The sequence below is a fragment of the Marmota flaviventris genome, chromosome 12 (assembly GCF_047511675.1).
Source record: "Marmota flaviventris isolate mMarFla1 chromosome 12, mMarFla1.hap1, whole genome shotgun sequence".
NCBI classification, from domain to species: domain Eukaryota; kingdom Metazoa; phylum Chordata; class Mammalia; order Rodentia; family Sciuridae; genus Marmota; species Marmota flaviventris.
Window position 1 is genome coordinate 74,184,254 of NC_092509.1, and position 24,106 is coordinate 74,208,359.

Consider the following 24,106-nt stretch of genomic DNA (forward strand, 5'->3'; position numbering starts at 1 on the left):
CCATGCATAAGTGTGATGGATTCGTGATGGAGTAAAGAGGTTCAGGGTGGAAGACTGTTCTGTGGAAGACTGTTCTCTGCTAGGTGCAGCTTCCCTAACGGAAACATGGCCCAGAAAGGCTGTATCACTAGGAGGTGCATATAAACTTTCCAGAATACTGCCTCACTCATCAGTCCCTCTCTTCCAAATCTTACTTCCCCTTACTACTTAAGAAATAGTAATGTTCCAAAGCCTTAATTTCTTATTTTTCATCATGCTGTCCTCTAAGACTCTACTGTAAGAAATATCTGCTTTAATCATACCACTTTATCATACTTCCTTTTTATTGCAACCAATACCATTTGTTTTCAAGGATCTGTTGTTATCCTTTCAAGTTAGTTTTAATGGAAGAAGCCAGATCGTATTAAGCTATTGAAAAGGGAAAACTCAGCCTTACATCACATGCTAGTTTAATGACAACTCATTTCAAATGGGTCACTGTAATTCTGCCTGGTATTCCTATGGTTATTTAGACCATTTACTCTCCCATTCTCCTAAATGACTGTTTCATGTTTTTATTTTTATTTTAACATTGAATTATGATACTTCCTCCATCATTCTTAATCTCCATTCATGGGATTTCTTTCTTTTTTATCACTGAGAAAATGTAATCAAAGAATTTTCAGAATCTTCTATTTTCTGTCATTACTCCCAACAAATGCCTGTATTTGGCTTATAAAACTTTGTTATCACCTGTTAGTATACTTGTACCATTCGCTACCTCATCTGAGGACTTCTCCACTCTCATGCTAGGTTCAGTCTGCTTTTACTTGCTCAAGAAGTTCACTCCAGGAATCGTCTTTCTCCCTAGAATTGGCAACTCCTCCTTTCGATTGGACTTGGCATGATAATAGTTTCCCATGATAATTAGTCTCCCAATGCAGTGAGTGTAGCAACTGTTCAGTAATGTTCCTTTGGTGTGAAATGCTCTTTGCATAGAAGTCTACCTGTATAGCCATCTCCTCACTTCCTTGCGGTTTGTTTTTTTGTTTGTTTTTTGTTTTCCTCAAATGTGACCTTCCTTGGCCACTCTTTAAAATTCTACATCCATTGCAAAATCCTTTCCTCTTTCTTGGTTCTCATAATTTTAAAAATTAGCAACTACTATATATAACTATAAAGCTCCAATAAAAATATGCTAAAATGTATTTAATTTTTTCATTTTATTGCCATTTGACAGTCTGATTATTGTCTGTCTCTCCTTCTAGAATAAAAGCTGAATGAGGACATGTCAATTTTATCACCGCTGAATCCCACTGACCTAAAACAGTGATTAGCACATAGAGGGTGGAAGACGAATGACTGATGGTTGAGACGGTTAAGGTCAACTACTGTTTCAGAAAATTTAGTGGTTAAAAAGAAGATAGTTTGAAAAAGAAACACGGATAATTTAGAGAGGATTTATTTTGAAATGGAGGGAATGTTGCAATCTATTGCTTTAAATGGGTTCCTTCCTCTGGAATTTCTCCCCATATTTTTCCACTGGAAAATCCACTTTTTCCTCTGCTTCCATGTAGTTCAGGTAGACTGTGGGTTCTCAACCTCAATACTGTTGACATTTTGTTCTAGGTAACTCTTCGTCTTGGGGCGGGGGCTGTCCTGAGAGTCATAGCATGCTTGGCCATATCTCTGGTCTCTATCCACTAGATGCCAGTAGCATCCCCAGAGTCCAGTTGTAACAACTAAAAATATCTCTAGACACTGCCAAGGGTCCCTTGGGGGAAAATAGTCCCATTTGGGAGCCACCAAGATAGATTTATCCTAAAGCTCCAAAGATTTATCCCAAAGCTCCAAAGCTGGGTGGGCAACTGAGGCCCTATAATTGGTTCATTTGGAGGCATGTAACCCTATTTGGGTAAATCAGAACTATTGAAGAATTTGTTTACGAGAGAAGCTCTTGGTATTGGAGTGCTAAGCTAGTGGGATGTGGCTTTGACAATGTCATCAAATAGTATGCCAGTTTTTAGGGAATGTCTGCCAGAGAATAAAACCAGTAAGGGAACGCAGAATGGGAAATATGACTGACTTCTGAGGATATGATTTGAACATTTAATTCCTGTTTTGACAGAAGCCAACTATACCCTGGGTCTTTTCTGTCTTGTCATATAATAAATTCTGTTTCTTACCTAAGCCAGTGAAAAATAGATTGTTCTCCCTTGCAGCTAAATGGGTCCTGGCTTGAGGAGGCCTATAGGTGGGAAGAAGGAGCCAGAGAGGGGAGAGAGTGTAACCGATGGAGCAATGTCCTAGAAGAGGCAGGATGTGGTGAAAAGTGGTGGATGGAAATAAGAATGAGGGTGAGTGGAGGTGGAGAAAGAGAAGGCCAAGATAATTGCCCTCTGATGTGTCCATGACCTGCTAAGAGTTCAAGGAAGGAGGGTTGAAGGTAGAATAGATGACTTGAGGTAAGTGAACAGATATCATAGGGAAATAAAAATGGTCCCCACTGTGAGTGACTAAAAGACTTGAAAGAAACATCTGAAGAGAAGTTTGCAACCATGTTCATGACAGCACTATTCACAATAGCCAAGAGGTGGGAGCAACACCTCCAAGTGTCCACCAATAGATAAATGGATAAACAAGATGTGGTATGTATGTGTGCTGTGGTTTGGAAGTAACCCCCAAGGTCCAAGTATTAAAGGCTTGGTCATAAGCCCATGTGCTATTGGGAGGTGGTGGAATCTTTAAGAGGTGGGGCCTAGCAGGAGGCAGTTAGGTCATTAGGGGTGTGCCCTTATATTTCAACCCTGTACACCCCCTGTTCCCTGTTTCATGGCCATGATGAGGAAAGGTGAACAGACCTCCTCTATCATGCTGTCACCATGATGTACTGTGCCACCCCATGCCCAAAATAACGGGGTCAAGTGACCATGGACTGTAACCTCTAAAACCATGAGCCCCAATACACCTTTCCTTATTTAAATTGTTTATCCTAAGTATTTTATCACAGTGACAGAAAGCTAACACAATAGGTAACAGAATATCAACCTTAAAAAAAGAAGAAAATCCTGTCACATGCTACAGCAGGGGCGAACATTGAGGGCATCATGCTAGGGGAAATACGCCAGACTGTGTGAGTCTACTTGCATGGGGCTTCTAATGTAGTCAAGTTCATAGAAAACAAAAAGTGGAATGGTGGTGTCCAGGAGCTGGGGAAGAAGGGAATGGGAATTTATTTTTTAGGGATATAGATTTTCAGTTTCACAAGGTAAAAAAAAAATCCTTGTGATTTGTTTTTACAAAATGTTACTACATTTAGTCCTACTGAATTGCACTTTTAAAACTGGTTAAGATGGTAAATTTCATGTTAAATGTGTGGGGTTTTTTGAACAAAACCACAATTTAAAAAAATTACAAAAAATACGCTGAACTGCATATCTCATCTAGGAAAAAGTAGAGAGAGGAAATTTGTGGTCACTGTTGAGCAGGGTTTTGTGTCACAATAGTTTAAATGACTGAACACAGAAAATTAACAGCTAGAGCTAGAGTGTGATGGGAGAGGAAAGGTGAGCTGGATAAATACAAGAGAAGGCATTGGTAGTGAGGAAGTTGAACTTGTAGGTTGAGAGTTTTTCTACAATGATCAAGCGGTGCTATCCAGAATGAATAACTTAAACCATGAACTAGGACTGTGACTGTTATTCAAGACATAACTATGTCAGTTATGCCAGGAGTTTATTGATTCTAGTCAGGTCTGGTGGCACAGGCCTGGAATCCCAGCAGCTTGGGAGACTGAGGCAGGAGGATCATGAGTTCAAAGCCAGCCTCAGCAACTTGCTGAGGCCCTGAGCAAATCAGTGAGACCCTGTCTCAAAATAAAACATAAAAAGGGCTGAGGACGTGGCTCAGTGGTTAAGAACCCCTGGGTTCAATCTCTGGTACAAAAGAAAAAAAATATTGATTCCAGAAAAACAGAATCATACAAGGCAAGTGATTTTTGTTTGTTTGTTTGTTTTGCAAATACAGTTTATTTGAATGACTAATGTACATATTAAAAATGTTCAGAAAATATCCAAAGCTTGAAATATATACCAAATCATTAGAATTAAAACTTGACTCCTATAATAAAAAAAAAAAACTTGTGTAAATTGAAATCAGTGATTATGGAAAAGGCAAAGAATATACAGTTTGTCAGAGAAACTTAAAACAAATGGGGCTAAAAGTGAAATATTTAACCACATCAGAGAAGGAAGCTACTATTAAAATAAAGCCAGTCTTTCCCCAAAGGCAGGCCCATCATAATCACAGGGCGTACTCTGTATGTGGCTTAAACAATTAAAGCCACATTAAACCCAAAGCATATGGCAACAGTAAGTACGCTGGCTACAAAAGAGGATCGGTCTAGAGGCGAGGACAGCTCTTTTCAGTGCTTTGGTAAGAAGGTGACACTTCTAAAGCCATGTCCTTTTTCATTGCCACAGCCTGGCTTTAGGCAGATCACAGGGAGTCTTTGGCAAAGCCTTGCACTGCTCATGGCAGTGAACCTCAGTTCCTGTCTTTAATATCAAGCAAATTTTCTTTGATTTGCTTGGGAATAAGTACATACAGGAAGTTATTAGCTTATGAAATCACTTGACTGACGTTGAGACCACACAAAGAGACTTGCTGATCTTAAGGTGATGTCTTTCCAATGAATGTTCCATGGGATTCCAAGTCATAAACCACATGGAAATAGGTTGTTCCTGTTTAGGTGGCAGCGGTGCAACTTGATGTTCAAATAATGAGAGCGTTAATGTTTTCATTCAATTATAACCTTTAACGCCTATTAGAAGACATCATTCCATAAGACATGCTTCTTCAGAAAACAGGATCTGGAACAGATAATAATTGTATTTATGTTGATAAATGTGAATAACCCAATGAGGGAGAAATGGAAGTAATCATATCATTCTCATTCATTCATTCAACAAATGTTTATTCAATGGGTTTACTCTGGTCTCTCATGGTTTGGATTTGGAGATCTCTCTGGTATGAAGTATCCCGCTCTCCTCTTCCCTTTTTCTACAACTCTCTATTAGTAACTTTTCTTCTTCTATTACCACTATGGCTTTTCTGTACATTGCTTATGGTATTTATTCTGACCCTATGATATATGTTTCATATTCCTTTAGTAATTTCCAAAAGGGCAGAGGTGGTAACTTCATTTTTTTTGTCTTATAGGTTGTGTAGGAGAAAGCATTTTCAAGTCACTTTTGAACTTGAATTCTTGAGGTTGGCCAAGAGAATCTTTTAGTCTTGTTTTTTCTTTTTTTTCTCATCTAGGATATTATTTCATCTTGGTATTATTTGGGGATAGTATCTGTCTTTCAGGATGATAGTGAGGGCATGAAAGACGCTCAACATAAATGCCCGGGCAGAGTAAACCTTCTGGTGTTCACCCCCATTTTCTGCCTTAGATGGATCCTTTAGGGTGCCTGTCCACATTTCTGTACTCCCTATGATTTAGTCTTCAATTTTCAGTTTGCTATAAAATAGCTTCTCCATTCTCCTTAATAATCTAGAGTCTTTTCCATTCTCAGAATCAGCTGATCAATTTGCTTTCTCTTCACTGAGAAGACAAATCATCAAAGGGAATTTCCACCCATGCATTCACCACCATGCATGCACCACCAGACCTCTCATCTGCCTTCACCTGCACCTGTCTATTCTGCCTTCCCTTCTGTGACAAAGCCTTCTCCCGTAGCAGGTCAACCTCTCTGCTCAAGCAGTAGACCCTATTCCTTATAGTGCCTCCAGACGCTGCTCCAGCAAGTCTTCCCTCTTTCCTGCCATCACTTTCCCCCAGATCATTCTCATCAGCATATAGAACAGCAGCATAACAGCGATTTATCCATTCTTAAAAAATATCTCCTCTGACTTCTTCCTCTTCTTTCTACCTCTTGCTGTCGCTCCATGTATCTGGTCCTCTTTAAAGAAAAACATGTAGAAAAAGCTGTATGTATTGATATCTACAATTTATCTTCTTTCATTCTCTCATAAGGTCATGACAGTCATAATTCTGCCTGCCTACTTTCTGCCCAAACTGTTCTCATCGAGTTCATTAATAGATTTTGTGCTACTAAACCCAATGGTCAATTTCCACTGCTCATCTTTGTGACCTATCTATAGCAGTTGGTGGAGTTGGTCCCTGCTGCTTTCTTCTTTCTCCGTTTGACTTCTAGAACAGCACACTCTGGGGCTCTTCTGTATCAGGGTCCTCTTCTGCTCCTTCCATCCTTTGTTGGTCCCTTCTCAACCCATATCTCCTCCCTGTTGGAGTACCCAAGGCTCAGGACCTGGGAATTTTTCTCTTCCCTAGCCTCTTACACCACCCCCACCCTTGGTGATCTTATTTAATCTCATTGTCACATACATCCACACCCAGACAAGGCCCAAATGCGTATCTCCAGGCTGGACCTATTGCCTGCAGCACAGACTTGTACCTCAGCTTGTACATTTCTCATGGTAGATGACTCATCCCCCAATGGAACTCCATTCTTCTCCCCAGTCTTGCTCTTCACATTCCCACCCACCTTAATGGCAACTCTTTCCTTTTGGTTGCTTAGGCCCAAAAGCCCTGACATCATCATCATTGCCTTGCTCTCTCTTATCCTGAAATAAACTGTCAGCAAATCCTATTGTTACCCTCTGAAAAATGCACATGGAATCTGGACTCTTCTCTCCAGCCTGGTGGTGGCACTCACTATTTCTTGCTTGGGTTATTGCAGCAGCCTCCTCACTGGCACCCTGACTTCCACCCTTGGCTTCCTATAGTTTCTTCTTAACATACCAGTTATGGTGTTTGTGATGCTTCTTGGCTTAAACATTTATCACGATGACCTCACATACTCTATACAATCACCCTATCCCCATCCCCTATTCCTCTAATGAGAATCAGAGACTCTAACCCCTGGTCAGTCCAGTTGAAGTCACATTGACCATCTGGCTCCAACAGGGCAGCTTACTGCCCCTTATGGCCTTTGTGCTTTCTCAGATGCTCTTCCCCATGAAGCCCCAGGGCTGGCTCCTTAATGCTCTCTACTCTTTGCTCAAATGCCATTCTCTTAGTAAAGACAAAACTCAGACCCACCATGTTCTCTCTGTCTCCTTTGCCTACTTTATTTCTCTTTATAACATTTATCTTCTTCATTCTTTCTTTCTTGGTCATTGTACTATTTAGTTATATCTTTGTTGAATGGATGAATGGACTTTTACAAAACCAGGAAGATCATTTGGCAATACGAAGTAGGTAAATTAACAACGTGCATGGTCACTAAAGATTTGTGCAAGTCAGAGCAATATATACTTAGTACTATGCTTATTGATAAAATAGCACTATGATTATTGGTAAAAAATGGAAGGAAATCTTGACATATAAATGTATAAAAATATTTAAATTTCATTAGATACCAGTTTGTCTTCTGATTAGCTTGCTGGGTTGTACGGATCAACAGAGTATACTTCTCGTGTTTCTAAATGAAGAGCTCCATCTTTAGGGCTTGTATTTGTATAATAATTGCTAAATGGAAGAAATAAGAAAAAAAGCAAAATTTTTTACTTATTAAAATGATTATTATAAATGTGTATCAGTTGTTTGCTTTCTATAAATGTAAACACATGGTAAGTACTTTGCATTGATGATTTTATTTTATTGTCTTAAATATTCTGTGAAGTAAAAACTCCCTTTTTTGCAAAGGCACATAAAAATAAATTATTTGCCAGTGTGGGAGGTGTCCATGTCAGAAGCCGACACTAGATAATTTTATCCCACATTCAGGACTCCTAGTGACTAACAATTTGACTCCAAAATTGAGTAAAAAAGTGAAAAAAAGGTTTTATTTTAGGATAGAATCATAATTTACCCCTTTGAGACTCCATTTCCCATTCCGATTTAAAAGGAAATTTTGATATTTGATGTTTAATTCAGAATCCTTACATACTCATACAGCACTAAAATTTTTTAACTAATTTTCAAGAGAATGTTTTTACTTTGATTCCTTGAAAGCACATATACTTTACTGTGCTCTCTCTGTGTGTGTATGTTGCTGGGGATTGAACCCTTAGGCAAGTACACTACCACTTAGCTACACCCTAGCCTCACTATGCTTCCAAAGCCGTGTTTTTAGAATTAATGGAAGACAATACAATGTGATTATGCCATCAGCTAGATCTGTGAAATGAATTACTGGGTAAGAAAGGTTACCATTAAGGCTGCTAAGGCTACTTACAGCATGCCACTTACAACCACATTTAAGAGGTCAGCTTATAAAAGACACATTAAAGATATTATAAAATGGTAATCTTTGGGTAAGTGTGAGACTTAGGTTTTGGTAAAATATCTTAGAAGAACAGCACAGTTTTCTTCCAATATTTAGGTGGCTTTTTTTAAATATTTAATTTTGTCACTAGAAATTCATTTTAAAATGACCACTCATCTCATTTATAAAAAGTATTCAAGGCAGCTCAAATGTTTTAATATATTAATTATTAGAAAACAAATTGAAGTGGGTTAGAAAATGGAAAGTGTGAGTGACACTTAGGCATTTAGTTTAACATATATGTTTGGTTCATATTAATTAAGGCATTTAAATATGTTATATGATGTAACATGCTAACAAATAATAATATTAAGACTGGAACATTATGCATTATTTGAACCTCTAGGCATTTCCAAATTTGCAAATTTTCCTACACATGCAATGCTCCGATAGCAAACTTAATAGCATGAAGGAAAGAGATAGAGACCACATTTTCTATTTATTTAAATTTTAAATTACTCTTAGCTAAAATTATCTTCTAACTTCCTGTGAGGAAAGCCATGCAAATGATAGCCCTATTATTATTATTTTGGAGGGGGATCCTTTTTCTCTCTTGAATTCTATGAAACTACTCTCTCCTCATTTCCGTCTACCTCCATCTACCGTTTCCCTCCTGCCTTTTCAATATTACTGTCCCTCTGAGGAACTCTCTCATCCCCATTTTACCTTTTCTGTTGTTTTTGGTCTCAAGGCATCCACTGTGATGTGTCACCCACCTGAGTTTGGGCCCCTCTCTTGAGTCCTGCATAATGGCTGCCTCAGAATGCAGGCCAGAACGAAACTCATCCTCTTTCCCACAAAACCTGCCACTCTCCTCATGTAGTGAGCCACTGGCCCACCTTCACAGGAGTTGCTCTGTGTGGTCCTTCTCCCTCCATTCAGCAGATCACTAAGTCCTGGAAGTCCCATTCTTTTCATAAAGAAGATACCTCTTACATAGGTGCCACCCTCTTGACCTGCTACTTTGACCGACAGCCCAACTTGCCCCTTCTTTGGGAAGTGCAAGTATGAACACCTTATTTCCCTGCCTAAAATCCTACAGGACATACTCCTGCTCTTTGTCATGGTGTGCAGGGATTTTGATAGTCTAGCTCTTCACAAACTTTCTAGATTCCCCCAATGTCAAGTGGAACAGTAGTTCCATGGATGTTAAAGGACTATGTTGAAAAAAAAAGTTTTGCAGTTCTATTTGTTTAGAAAAACTGCCCCAAACCAAACCAAAATGGGTTTCTTTATTGCCATACTTTGAATACTCTCATGGTCATTGTGAACCTCTGCAAGAAAAATAAACAAAAAACAAAACAAAACAAAAAAACAAAAAACCAACCAACCAACCAAACAAACAAATAAATAAATATTTATTTGTTATACATATATACATGTACATATGTATATATTTATATTTTAATCAGAAACAGTTCTATAGTGAAGAGGTGCCCACTCTGGTAAACACTACATTCTAAGTGCATCCCAATTGTAGAATGTGGCCAAACCCATGCTCAGGCCCTCCCAGGTCTACAGTAAATTGCTTAGGTTCAAGGACACCATCAATATGTGATTTCAGTGCAACCTCTTCATGTCCATTACCTGTACTAGGTTATACAGCTGTGAACAATGGCATCAGATGGCACTGGTTGCCCAGGAAATGATAGAACCTACGGGGCTTGGCATGCTAAAGTAATTTTTCTGGGTATTTTGGGTGATGCATTTGGGGCGGCATGACTTAGTCATCCCTAATCCAAAGTTATCTGAGACTTGATGAGACATCATCTGGTTATCTTCCCTAACACTATCATGTATGGAGACTCAAGAACCTATGCATACAAAGAAGTCTCTAATGCCTGATGGTATGTTGTGTTGTTGCTAAAAATGTATCCTTTGCAGATATCAGTATTCTGTTATTTCCACAAGGTTTGGGGGCTCTCTGATGTCACACCTCCACGTAAATCTATGCCATCTTTAATTTCAATCACTACCTCATGTACTATTTCCAAGTCATGTCAGACTGGTTATATGATCCTTACAATATATGATGGGAAGTCAAGCTCCTAGGCTGTTATTCAAACTGCTCCTTCTATCTGGAATACTTTTTTCTTTTTGTCTCTCTTAAGTCTCACCTGAAACAGCTTCTTCACTATGAAACTGTTTCTGATTAAAATTTCCAAGTATTGACCATTTGCTTTGTGTTCCTACCAAATATCCCATAATTCAATATGACAACACTACATTCTTGTTGATTTGCAAGCTTGCTTCTCAGCCAGACTGATATCTTCACCCTCTTATTTTCCCTCCCCCTCCTCTTCTCTCCTTTTCTTCTTCTTTCCTCTCTCTCCTCCTCCTCTTCCTCCTCCTCTTCTGTTCTGGGGTTTGAACGCAGGAATAGTGTACCACTGAGTTACACCCCCAGTCTCTTTTTAATTTTCATTTTGAGACGGGGTTTCACTAAGTTGCTAAGGATGTCCTCCGACTTGAGACCCTCCTGCCTCAGCTTCCTGAGTTGTTGGGATTACAGGCAGGTACCACTGTGCTCAGCCAGACTTTGATCTTAATGATACAGCCCATGACTTGTGATTCTAGTCTAGTGTGGGACTAAGACATAGGAGGTACTCAGAAGTTACTGCATAATAAAAGAACAAATGGTCATGGTCATCATCTCTCATCATATCACTTCTATTTCTTTAACATTATTGATTAAAAATTTAAAAAGACACAGCAACATATGGAAGAGTCTATTCTGAAATTGCTGATATTCTTTAACTTAACACATTGAGCAATAAATAAGTAAATAAAAATATACAGCAAGGGGCTGGGCTTGTTGCTCAGCAGTAGAGCACTTGCCTAGCATGTGCGAGGTGCTGGGTTCCATCCTCAGCACCACATAAAATAAAATAAAGGTATTGTGTCCAACTACAACTAAAAAATTAAAAAAAAAATGTACAGCAAGTGGAAATCATGACAATAATAATGATTTGTAGAAAATGCTTTTACTAACTTGATAACTCACAAAAAACCTGTTAAAATGAATAATTGTATTAGGATAAAGATTCCTAGATATCATTTGAAATTAATTATTAATTATGTCAGAGCCAAAATGATTTTATTTACAAAAGCAATAAAAAGGATACTTAGATAATTTAAATTTATGTAATTATGAGGTGAACTATTAAATTTTGACTGATAGATTTTTAAAAAAAATATCAAAATCTATGTTTCTGGAAGGAAACTGTGAATACTAATACTTTTTTCTTGGGGCTATGGTTATGGTTGTATATAAGTAGTTCTATAACCTATCTGCAAAAATAAATGGAAAAAAAATTTAAAGAGGGAGAAAATTGAAATCTCAGAAAAACTTTTATAATGCTATAATTCTTAATAGAGTAGTTCTGTCTCCTAGAGACAGGCAGATCAGCAGAACACCATCTATTTTCCACATCTCTATCATGTGTCTCTGACATAACTCGCAGCTGACATAATAATTAAATATTAATTATTTAATTATTATGTAAATAATTACACTACCTGGTAAAAAGCACTACAAAACATTGGGTAAGGAGGGATGTTCCTCAAAACAGGCTTTCAAAGAATTGACTACACAGAAAAAGAATGCAAGTGGGGTTACATCGACCACCAGGCCACAAAATAAATTCCAGTTGGATTCAGATGTTATAAAACAAAAGTAAAATGTAAAGGTATGTCTAGTTTCTGGATAAGAAAACACAAAAAATAGAAATCTAGTATTTATGCAAACAGAAAAATAATTTAGTCAAAAAAAAAGGTGACTTGACTGTGGGAAAATTGTTTTTTGACTCTTATACCTAACTTTTCTCAACATTAAATACTGAATTCATGAAAAATCATAATTGGGCTTAAGGTTTTCCTGACCTGAGCCAAATCTATATGGAAACAAATGGAGAGACCTAGTATGTTTCTGAACAAGAGAACATGAAAGAGGCCAATTTCTCAGAAATTCCTCTACAGACTTAAATGCAATCATAACACTTGATTGATAACAATTTCAAAAATTGCCTGTAAGAATAAAACAGAATACAGTGGGAAGCCCCCCAAATTGTATTAGAGATCCTTTATCAGATATTATAGCAGTATAATACAGTTTATATTAATTAAAAACAAATTATTTGTGATGAAAGAATAGACAAATCAATGAAGCAGGAAAAGAGGTTGAGAAACACAACACATCCAGACACATTAATTATTTGATATATAATCAAGTTAGAAATTTCTGGAAAGTCATTTGACAATATTTGTTAAACATATTAAATATTCATATACTTATCCCTACTAATTCTAAAAATTTAAATTTATCCTAAAGAAATTAGCAGATGAGGAAAACAGTTTGTCCAAAGATTTTCTTCCTATCTTATTATCAAAACAAATGTATATACAATAAAATTGTTGCAAAGCATGAATACACAGAATAGAATAATAGGCTCTTAAGTAACTAAATAAAAACATGATTTAAGGATGTGAAAAATATATACATTCGTCTAAATGGAAATCAAATTAAGATGAGATATTCTAATGCCATAATTTCAGTTTAAAAAGCAAAAAAGAAAAAAAAAATAAGAGAAATATTTGATAGGAATAGACCAAAATATCTGCAGCTGTTACCACTGGCATTTTGCTTTGTTTTGTTTTTCTTTCTGATCCCTAGATTTTGTACAGTGTACTATCTAAATAAACATCATTCTACAAAATGAGCTGTGTGCGGGGGATCTTTTAAGTTCTTACAGAAGGGTCTTCCTTCTATATATCACCAGATCCCTCCTTACAGTTGTCACATTGCAATGTTCACTTCAAACAATGGGTGCTTCTGTGTTCAGTTTCAGACAAGAAGCTAAGACCTGTTGTGCATTTTGATCAACCATGCAATTGAACTTACTGTTCTCTGTACTTAAGTATCATGTATAAGGAGACACCAACCAAGAAGAGAGCAAGTACTGAACCTGCCACGATACCTAGGGGAAAAAACAGTGACCATCAAATGCCAGGAAGACATGACCTATATCGTTATGGACTGATTGTGGGGCCTATGCTGAGTGTTTTATGCTTAAGAATTATTAAAAAGTTTTATATTTTATTATATTTAAATTTTCTCAACCATAAACATTGAGTTCCTGAATAAATCATAACTGGGCCTAAAGTTTTTCTGATTTGAGCCAGTCCACGTTTTATTTAAACAGAAAGCATGATATCACAAGGTTCCAGACAACTTTCTATTGGGTTTTTCTGTTCCTTTCAGTTTTATTAGTAACATTGTCACTGAGGTGAAATTAGGAGCTCAGGACACCAGGATGCCATGATTTTTGCATAACAACATTTGACTCTCAGTTCTTTTTTGCTAGAGCAGAATTTTTTTCAAAAGTACCAAATCATGCAAAAGACCAAGGGGTAATGAAAGCAAAACTTTCATTTTAAAAAGCAGGAATAGTTGGCTATTTAAATTACTTATGCAACTCTATCCAAAGGGATATTTTGTAATATGACATACACATTAAAATAGGATCGTATCCAATAAATTGAAATGAAAAAATATTAATGGACTATAGGGCATCTAATTTTATAAGTATTTATAAAAGACAATAAGAGATTTTCTTCAAGTATTTAAGAAAACTTACCAGAAAGAAGAGGAGCAAATGAACCTAAGGAGAATATAAAATCATGAAATATCAGTCTAATAGTATAATTCCATGTAACCCAAGTCCCATTAACCTCTGGCAATGTACCAGAAGTCAGCTCCCTTCCAAGTCTATTTATTATAGTTTGGATTCCTGAGTTGGACCCACTCTTTTATCATGTGACAATTCACTGGATTTTTTTTTTCACCTAAATTAGGTAGGTTGGGAAATTCACCAACAAGTAACAAAACAATATACTCAACTTTGTTATTAACGATTTCTCAGAATTGAATGCAAACATGAACAGTTCTAACAGGTTAGTTAACATGTTTTTGGAGCTCTTGTCAAATTGGCAAGCACTTATAAATCGAAATTAAGCAAGGAGGGAAATCACTGCTACAACTCTTTTCCAAATGGAAGGCTGTTAGTTTGCATTTTTCTCCTCTTAATGTTTCCCTCTTTTTCTTTTATTTACTTCCTGCATCCTCAGAAATCTGTGTTTTTTCTAGAATAGACCACTGGCTTCAAGTTCATTGTTATTGTACCACTGGTCACAGACCTATGTCAATTGAAAGCCCTGCGGTCTCCAACATTGAGGCAGACACTTCATGGTCTCTCTCCATGGGCCAGATGCAAGTAGCAGTGAAGCTTTAGCACTTACGGGATGTACAGACAGCCAGGGGAGGGTTCCACTGGTGGTCGCCTTGGCACTGGCTCTGAGGGCTGCCCTCCAGGGTATAACCATCTTCACACTCCATAGTTACAACAGCTCCATACTGATACATCTTCCCAGGCTCCAGTCCCTTCTGGATTCCATTCATATTCTCGGTGAAGTTACAGTTTACCTCTGCAATTAAAGGAATCAGACTGAAGTAGAGTCATACTTTGTCCCTTTACTAAGAAAGAAGCAACTCCTTTTTTAAAAAAAAAATATTTTTTTAGTTATACATGGACACAATATCTTTATTTTGTTTATTTATTTTTATGTGGTGCGGAGGATTGAACCCAGTGCCTCACATGTGAGAGGTAAGCACTCTGCCACTGAGCCACAGCCTCAGTCCCAAGAAGCAACTCCTTTTACTGGAAAGGTTATGAAACTACCTTATTTCATTGTCAGTAAGCAACGCTTCATTGAAATAGCAAACAGCAATATTTCAGGTATAGTCTCTTAGGATCAGCTGTCAGTCTTAATAATCACCAGGTAATTTAAGTCAGATTGTTTTCTTTCTTTTTGCTTCCATATGGGATCATTCTAAAGGCTTCTTAGAGAAAAGATGAAGGCTGAATGGGTAATATTAAATATTTTGAATTATTGGCTTATTTTCCTACTCCCCATCTTACTCTCTAATTCATACTGGTATGTTTTCTCATTTTTCTTTCACCTTTCCAGTGTAGAGGTCAATAGTGTAAAATCTTAGATTTGAATTCTGATTCTCCTACTTGCTAGTTGCCTGACTTTGAGTAAGTTATAAATCTCTCCAACCCACTGGAGCCTCATCTATAAAACAGGGATAATAATGGCCCCAAACTTCTATGGATCTCAGGAAGATTGATCTCATGAGGTTGTGCATGTAAAGTGTCTGGCATATAGTAAAATGTGTTCAGCAACATTAGATATTAATTTACTATTCATACTTCATATGCAATGTTTTTGATAGCAAAGATGACTTTCTGAAGATTTTTATAAAAAAATTTACCCATAATCCCATGACCACCCAGAGGAAATATGCTCAAAAGACCATCATATTTTTTATTGGTGTTTTATCAAAAGATTTTATCATAACTGTAACCAGAGCATAGATACAATCTGTGCTTAAGTTTAATCATGAAAACTCTTCAACTTTCTGTATGTGAAGGATTACATTTGTGGTCATTTACCACATAGACTATAGCCTAAGCCATTTTTCTGAGTTTGAAACATTCATGTTAATTAATGTATTAATCCAATTAAGTGCATTTAATTAAATGATCCATTTAATAGCATTTCATTGGCTATTCTAAGTTGAACATAGAACATTTCAACAGTTCAACTATTCTAAGTTGAACATAGAAAATATCTATTTGGAACAAATTGATTTACTAAGATCAAAAAAAAAAAAAAAAGAAAAGAAAAAATAGACAAAGTACCTTTACAGTAAGGGGCAGGGTGACTCCAGGTTCCCTCATATGTGCAGACAAGGAACTCCTCTCCCACCAGCAGATAGCCTTGGTCACAGCTGTACAGGACTGACATTCCAGCAGCAAACTCAGCTTTATTTCCACCAGTATGAGATCCATTGGCGATGGTAGGTGGAGGCTGACACTCTAAGAAAGCTTAGAGATCAATAAGGAAGGACCTTTAATTCGACATAGAGAAATACCAGACAGCACTATCTTAAGTGATAACAGTGCAGAAAGGCAATCGGCCATAAGCCGGTTAATTGGTAACCAGAAACATTCATTCCAACCAGACCAAGCATCACTGGACAGAAATGTATAACTCCTACCTACCTCATAGATGATCTAAGGAAAAGTAACAAAGGAAGATATTGAAACATCAGTGGCTGTAATCCACAGTTGTAATCTGTCAACCAAGAGAATTCTCTTCTTTTTCCTCTACCTAGCAAATAGGCTGGAGTCTAAGGATCACACATCCAATGCCATTAGGAACTAGGAAGTGAGTCTCTGTGTGATAAATCAGAGATCCCCTATCCTTTCAAAAGTGGCAATTGCTGTGGATGTCACTATTTGCAGGTTCACTAATTTTCTTGGGCAACAGAGATGGGTTTCTCGTAAAATAAGACTACTGTGTTGGCCACAGAGAAGTTCTGGGGTCCTGAATTCATTTGGGTCGCTCATTGGCAGTGTCTGCTGTAGATAATCACTGACAGGAATAAAGCTCCCAATGACAACTAAAATTATAAGAAAGATAATTTGGTGGTCTGAAGGCCAGCTTCACTCTTTGGAACACCTACAGTTCTCCTTCTGGTTGGTATGACAGCCTTAAATATCAAATTATCAAGCAACATTACAGTCAAACATTAGCCAAAAAATATCTGTGTATTTTTCCTATTTTAAATTCATAAGAATAAGAAATTTGGAGCCTCAATTAATTTGGAAGTTAACTTTTGTCCTTTCATATAATATTGCTCTACACATTGAAAACAGAAAGAGGGAAAAGCATCATTGAGAAGGAAAATCAGATATCTTGTCGAACAATACAACCGCCTTAGCTTTTAAATGCTTTCCCCTAGCCAGAATGGCAAGTGCATATTCAAAAACCTTTATTTTGTACAATATCCATATTTTATTCCTTAAAGGAACTTACCTTTTTTGAAACAAGTCGGTACCCCTGGTACCCAGGTGTTATCTGTATGACACCTTATCAAGTGACTTCCTTTCATGATGAAGCCGGGATTGCAGGCAACATACAATAGGTCATTGTGGGAATATGCAGAACGAGTTTTGTTGAGCTTGTATCCATGTTTGATTTCTGGGTTAGGGCAGTGAGTTACAGGCGGAGACTGTAGGCACCGTGGGGGAGGTTCACTCCAAGACCCATGTCCTAGAGAATCATTTCCGCACTGTAAAATTTTCTTCCCCAGAAGATAGAATCCTTGGTCACATTCATAAGAGACTTCAATTCCATACAGAAAGTGCTCTGCCATCATGCCCGTGTGCCTCCCGTTGTCAATCTTAGGTGGAGGGGGACAGTGAATAGCTGCAGGAGAAATTTAGAGGATTCAACTTCAGTGGATCCATCACAATGACGATTTTCATTCAGTACAGGTGACACTATACAACTGCATTACACCTCACATAACTAAAATTATTTAACTTTTGGAAGCCAGATTATGCTTTTTGTTAAACATCTTCATTAAAAGTTGTGACGAGTAATACATACTTGTTCCAAAAAATTCAGAAAAGTATTAAGATAGAAAGAAATACAACTATGTTCTTATGGCCTAGAAATAGGAGCTACAGTTTTTAAAAATAGTTTATATATTTTATAAATATATGGCAAATACTCACTTTCTATTATTTGTTTCCTAGTGCAAGGGTTGATAAAACACTGAAAGTTTGGTTTTTTTGGTACTAGGGATTGAACCCAAGGGCGCTTAACCACTAAGCCACATCCCCAGTCCTTTTTATTTTTTATTTTAAGACAGGCTCTTGCTAAATTGCTTAGAACCTCACTAAATTGCTGAGGGCTGGCTTTGAACTTGTGATCCTCCTGCCTCAGCCTTCCTAGCCTCTGGGATTACAAGTGTGCACTACTATGCTTGACTCAAACACTGATAGATTTTCTATTACCTTACATATACACTGAGGGAGAATCATAAATAAATGAAATCTCTTCGGTGGCCTTCCCTCTCTAACCCGCTATGTACACAGGTAGTTTTGTGGGTTTTTTTTTTTTTTTTCGAATTTACCTTTACATTGTGGAATCTTCTGGAACCAAACCCCATTCTTAGCATCTTGACATTTCTTATAAGCATGTCCAGTCAACCGGTACCTAGTGAGAGACAGAATATAATACATTACCTTTTTCCAAAAATCACACTTCTGCAACTGGGCTTCTTCAAACTATAGATACAGAGGCACTTCCAAATAGGAACTTTGGCGGAGGAAGCTAGAACTCTTGATTTTGTAAATAAGAAAACTACTTTAGACTTAAAAACCCTGTAAAGCTCTTCCCATTTCAAGAAAGCATAGAAACTCAGAGTCGCTAGTTAGACCACCACAACCTAATGCTCTCGGTGGGTGTAACAAGGAGGAACCTGTAAAGGAACTCATCAAGAAAAGCTGTGGGCAGAGTGAGCGAGCAAACCCAAGGCAGACCCCTTTACTCAGAACGGACTACCTCACACTCACCCGTCTTGACAGGCCGTGTTCACTAGTTCCACATGTGCCTCAGCTGGAAGCGTTGTCACATCCCTACATGCTTCTGGGGGAGCAAAATTGGAATTATTCATAGATACTTCATCTCAAAGAGAAAGACAACTCAGGAACTGAAAGTACCTTCACATCGTGGAGTGGGACTCCAGTGTCCTGAAGGCATACACTGAATGGATTTGTTTCCCACAAGCATGTAGCCAGGGTCACAAGTGTAGTCTACAGTCGTCCCCGGGACAAAGAGGACCATATTTCCACCTGTATGCCGACCGTGATGGAGCCCAGAAGGAGGCTGGCATCCTGAGGAGAAAGCTCCCCACATAAACACCAATACAGAGGAATTCGACTCCAAAATTGTAAGTATGCAACATTTGACAACAGACAATCTAAAACTTGGAAGCCGAGGATCAGAAAGCTCTCATTCATCACTGAATGCTTTCTACTCTTGTAAAAGAACAAGTCCCATTAAAAAAAAAAAATCCCTCTCATTATCTACCCTGACTATATCCTAGATCTAAGGGGGCATTTGCATGAAGAATACATACAACACACATAGAACATTCTTTCGCAGAATCGAAGGAATGGGAAAGTAATTCATGCTCCCTTGGCTTTTTCTACAACTCTAGTATTGAGTGGGAGTAATAAACAAAAAAGTAAGTAAATACCTTTTTTTTTTCTAAATCCCCATTGGGTTTTTACCTTTTTCACAAACTGGTTTTTCAGGATCCCAGATATCATTGTCTTTGCAACGAATCTGACCACTACCCTTCAAAGTATATCCATTATTACACTTGAAGGTCACAGTGTCATTGTAGAAATATGGGGCTGGCTTTATGGATGTCTTGACTCCATTTTCAATGATGATTTCTGAGCACTGGACATCAGGGAGGGAAAGTTTACAGAGAGGAGCGGGGCCACTCCAGGTGCCTCTCTCTCGATCAGTGCTTGTACACCGGATGGTGCGCTCCCCAATGAGGTTGAATTGGACTCCTTTCTCTGGCCCGGGGTTACACGTATAAGTGATTATGGTTCCATATGGAACGTCTTCGGAGGAACTCCCTGTGTGTATCCCATTGTAGATAACAGGGGGTGGTGGGCAGGTGATTTCTAGAGAGATGAAAAGATACTGTAGAAGTCTCTCTCAGACAACAAAGAATATTAGCAAAGCAGGTTGTGACGCTGTCATTTCCCAGAGGCTATGGATGAATTTTCATGGTGTTATTTCGAAGTTCATTATGGATATAAAACTTAAGCAGTTTCACAGGAAAGAAAATCTTTATTGAAAGTGAACATACCGATCGATATCAAATTATGAGGCAGAAAGACCCAGTAGTCACTTGCTAATTAAAGGAAGAATTCTTTGAACATAGCCGATGGGAGGACAAAAGGTACAGGTGATAGAATTATGCTTTTTTGAGTGCTTTGTGCTGAGGTGATACAATAGTACAGTTGGCTAAGAGTATCTATTGTTGGCTGAGTGCCTATTTTGTGACTAGAAGTTTTTCCATCCAGAAAATAGGGTTAGTATCATTTAATTCCAATAATTCTGAAGTCTATAGTTTGATGCCAGTTTTACAGATGAGAGACTAGAGCTTTAGAGAAGCTACATAAATTGCCCAAGGTCATACAGCTATTAAACAGTGGGAACAGAATCTGACTTCAGATCTGACACCCATCTCCTGTTCGCTTCACTAAACCACAGTTATCCCATGTTAAAGATGGAGGTTCACACATTCATCACTCTCATTATTCTCATAATCCTAAATCACAAAAGAGAATCAGCAACTGAATACATTCAGTTTAGGTGACTGAAGTAGGCAACAGTGACAACAGAAAGACATGGCAAAGCTATGCCACTGTAACCATTGACAGAATTGACAGAATGGAATCTAATGCACTAGTCCCCACGGCATGGCCTGAAACCGAAATCTCCCAAGAAACACATAGATGGCCCATCACTTCAGATTCTCTGTCATTTTTTGCCACTCACCTTTACAAAGACGAATCTCCATATACCAAGGAACTGTACCTTCACACTGTTGATAAGCATTCTCACTTAACCGGTACCTAGAGATAAAGAGTCACATCATTTGGCCATCTGCTGACCACTAAGCTAAGTGAGAACTATTGGCTTTAAGGCAGATTTGTTCCTTTCAGAACAAGAAGTGATAGAAGCAACAGCAACAAAAATGTAGCCAGGGTCAGTGCCATCTATCCATTGCATAGTTTCTATGCAAGGACAAATAGCGTGATCAACTCTGCAGGAACATGGAACAGGGAAGGACCTTTGAGATAAACTCTTACATAGTAGTATGCACTACTAAGTCAGAGCCTTCACTCACCCTTCACCGCAAGAAGAGTAAACAGCTGGTCTAATAAACGCATTCTGAGGTTTTTCAAAGAGTTGCGGTCCTTTCGGTTTACACTCCGCCACTAGGAAAGTAGATGAGGGGGAGACATCAGCACAAGGCAGTCTTAAAAACAGCAAAACATCTGCATTGGAGGCTTGGTACCTTTGCACTGAGGGGTAGTGGGTGTCCACTTTCCTTCCGAGGTGCAGTTTAAGTATTCTTCTCCTACCAGCACATAGCCAGGATTACAGCTATATTTTATGGAGGTCCCAGGGTCAAAGCGGACCAGGCGTCTATCTTCTCTTTGCCCATTGAGGATTGTAGGAGGTGGCTGGCATTCTAAAGCAAAGGAAAACACAAAACAATTGCTTTAAGATAACAACAGAAACTGAGCCAAAAAAAAAAAATTGACATTAATGCTACAGTTGCACTCTGGCAGCAGCTGTGTGGCACGAGCGTATCTTGCAACCCAGTTTGGGGTAATTTTAGATCATTGCTTCTCAGTCATGTTTTCTTGTCTGTACTTAGGCAGCTGCAGATCCTGTTCAGTTCCTGCTTGGTCTAACTCCTCTCCTGTTTCTTCCTTCTTAAGGAACCATCTTGGATGCTTTTATGGGAGATTCTGATATATCCCTGGGTGAGGGCTTTGATGACTTCCCTTTTAAGAAACATTGTTAAGACAAACAAGTGTTTTACTTCCATTTTTTTAAAGAAAGAAATGGACAACTCAATGATCCCTAATACTTTTTCCCCAAGCATATTTCCACAAAATGAAACCATGGTGGGGTGGGGAGTGTTAAGAAAGTCCTCCATAGAATTTCTGCCCACTCTATATTTAGTTTGACCAAGAGTACAGGAAGTGGAAAAGGTCCTGTTGAAAGCCCACAATCCTTCCTCGACCTTTTCGAGACGATACATCAGTACAGAACACTCACCCTTTTCACAGACGGGCACTGATGGCTCCCACGTGCCTTGGGCATTACATCGTATTTTCCCACTGCCCTTCAAGGTGAAGCTGGGCTCACAAGCAAATACCACCGTGTCATTATAGGAATATTGATCTTTTGGCACAGATGACATTTGGCCTCTCAGGATCTGGGGATGTGGACAATGAACCGCAGAAGTAGAAAGTTCACAGCGTGGTGCAGGGCCGCTCCAGGTCCCCAACTTCTGACTATCCATGGTACAACGGATAGTGTTCTCCCCAATAAGGATGAATTTCACTCCTTTCTCCGGGTCTGGGTCACAAGTGTAAGTGAGACTGCTTCCATATGAAAATTTCCCTGAAGAGCTGCCTGTATGTCTTCCGTTGAGAATAGGAGAAGGTGGTGGGCAAAGAATTTCTACAGAAATTAGAGAGAGATGAAAAATCACAAGTGTACTGCAAGAGACAATGCCTCAGGTGCTGCTTGAAACTACTCCCACCTCCTAGGTTCAAGGACAGTGATATTTGAATCTGTAATAACTCCATCAAGACAGCAAATACAATATAATTTAAAAGTATGACTTTAAATCTTCATGTTTGAGTATATTGACTCAGCTGATCCTTTGGTTCCTATTACCAAGTATCCAATGTTTTTGAATGATTTCACAAGTCTATGTAGCTTTCAGAGAAGGAAAAGCCTAGGAAGCCCATTTGACTTGAGGGAGGCTGAGAATAAAGAGACAATTGAAGGCTGCTTCAATGAAGACCCTGCTGCTTAAGATTTCAAGGTATCCTTTGCTATGTAAGAGTCTGTATGCTAGTGAATGAACCAGAAGTTTTTTGTAAAGCTGAGACTGCAGCGTCCTGTCAAACCACCATGGCGCCCTACGTATGCCCTACGGTTGTCTTACATACCTTCACATACAGGTTTCTTGGTCCAAATAGCTTTATTTCCAGCAATTACACACTGACTAGAAGGTTGGCCTTGTAATCTGTACCTGGAGACAGAGGGTGGTCATTCAGAGCTGTCAGGCAGTTTGTGCTGAAGAACGTCAGCCTCTCACTCAAAATACAAGACAAATTCATTCCATTTGTGTGCACCTACTTTTTTTTTTTTTTTTTTTAACCAGCTCTCTCTCTTACAACCTCACTCAGGATAGCCATAGATCCTTCCAAAGGTTCCTTCTGCAAATTTCAGTTTCCACCATGCATGGGTCATCAAAATAAATTAAATCTCAAAGAGCCTCCTGATACTCACCCTTCATTACAGGAGAATTTCGCAGTCACTCCAGCCAGAAGACTTTGAGGTACCTCTACCCGCCCATTGAGAAGCTGAGCTGGAGTGTCACACCGTGCCTCTAAAAATACAAGCCACATATAAGAAAAGGTGGCAAATCACAGAACAGCCCAGTTCCTTAAAATAGATTGCAAATATAGGATACCTTTGCATGTGGGAGGGGCAGCACTCCAGTCTCCAGAAGATAGACACCTAATGATCTTTTCTCCATTAAGCAAGTAGCCACGTTTACAACTGTAAGTCACAGAAAATCCCGGGGCAAACTGGCTCACATTTTGCCCTGTGTGATGTCCATTGTGGATCTCAGGAAGTGTTGGACACTGCAGAGGGATATCTTCACACACACACACACACACACACACACACACACACACACACACAAACACACATATTAGGAAAAAAAGCCATCAGATGAGACGGGCTTCACAATCTGCTCACTTTAGGACATAGATTCAAATAAATGGCATGTAATTTATAGCAACCAGCTATCACTAATTTTCAACTTCAAATGTGGTTTAATTGTATCCACTTTATCCCCTGACTCTTGCATTAATTTTCATCTTTAATTACACTATATGAATTGATTTTGCCTTGAGAAAAATTTCAGTTGCTAAAAGTATATCCACTTTTACCCATATTTTCATCCTGTCCTTAAGTTTGTTCTCTGCTCCAAAAGTAGTACTTTA

At 38.4% G+C, this 24,106-nt stretch overlaps 1 protein-coding gene across 4 annotated transcripts in view; it reads right to left on the reverse strand.

The window, feature by feature from the left end:
• Positions 1-3,731: 3,731 nt before the first annotated feature.
• Positions 3,732-24,106, reverse strand: part of Cr2 (complement C3d receptor 2) — a 37,813-nt gene continuing 17,438 nt past the window's right edge. For 2 of the 4 annotated variants that reach the window (XM_027934633.3, XM_071600115.1), the window contains exons 3-20: positions 23,566-23,754; positions 23,382-23,481; positions 23,039-23,121; positions 22,134-22,541; positions 21,361-21,537; positions 21,190-21,280; positions 20,838-20,914; positions 19,547-19,954; positions 18,974-19,147; positions 18,827-18,899; positions 18,385-18,467; positions 17,280-17,672; positions 16,100-16,285; positions 14,634-14,819; positions 13,973-13,996; positions 13,237-13,312; positions 7,429-7,537; positions 3,735-4,850 (exon numbers count right to left, since the gene is read on the reverse strand). In XM_027934633.3, coding sequence (XP_027790434.2) covers positions 7,444-7,537; positions 13,237-13,312; positions 13,973-13,996; positions 14,634-14,819; positions 16,100-16,285; positions 17,280-17,672; positions 18,385-18,467; positions 18,827-18,899; positions 18,974-19,147; positions 19,547-19,954; positions 20,838-20,914; positions 21,190-21,280; positions 21,361-21,537; positions 22,134-22,541; positions 23,039-23,121; positions 23,382-23,481; positions 23,566-23,754 — 2,822 coding nt within the window. In that variant the 3' untranslated portion in view covers positions 3,735-4,850; positions 7,429-7,443. Of the gene's footprint in view, positions 4,851-7,428; positions 7,538-13,236; positions 13,313-13,972; positions 13,997-14,633; positions 14,820-16,099; positions 16,286-17,279; positions 17,673-18,384; positions 18,468-18,826; positions 18,900-18,973; positions 19,148-19,546; positions 19,955-20,837; positions 20,915-21,189; positions 21,281-21,360; positions 21,538-22,133; positions 22,542-23,038; positions 23,122-23,381; positions 23,482-23,565; positions 23,755-24,106 lie in introns of all 4 variants that reach the window. The other 2 variants (XM_071600116.1, XM_027934634.3) reach the window with 2 other exon arrangements.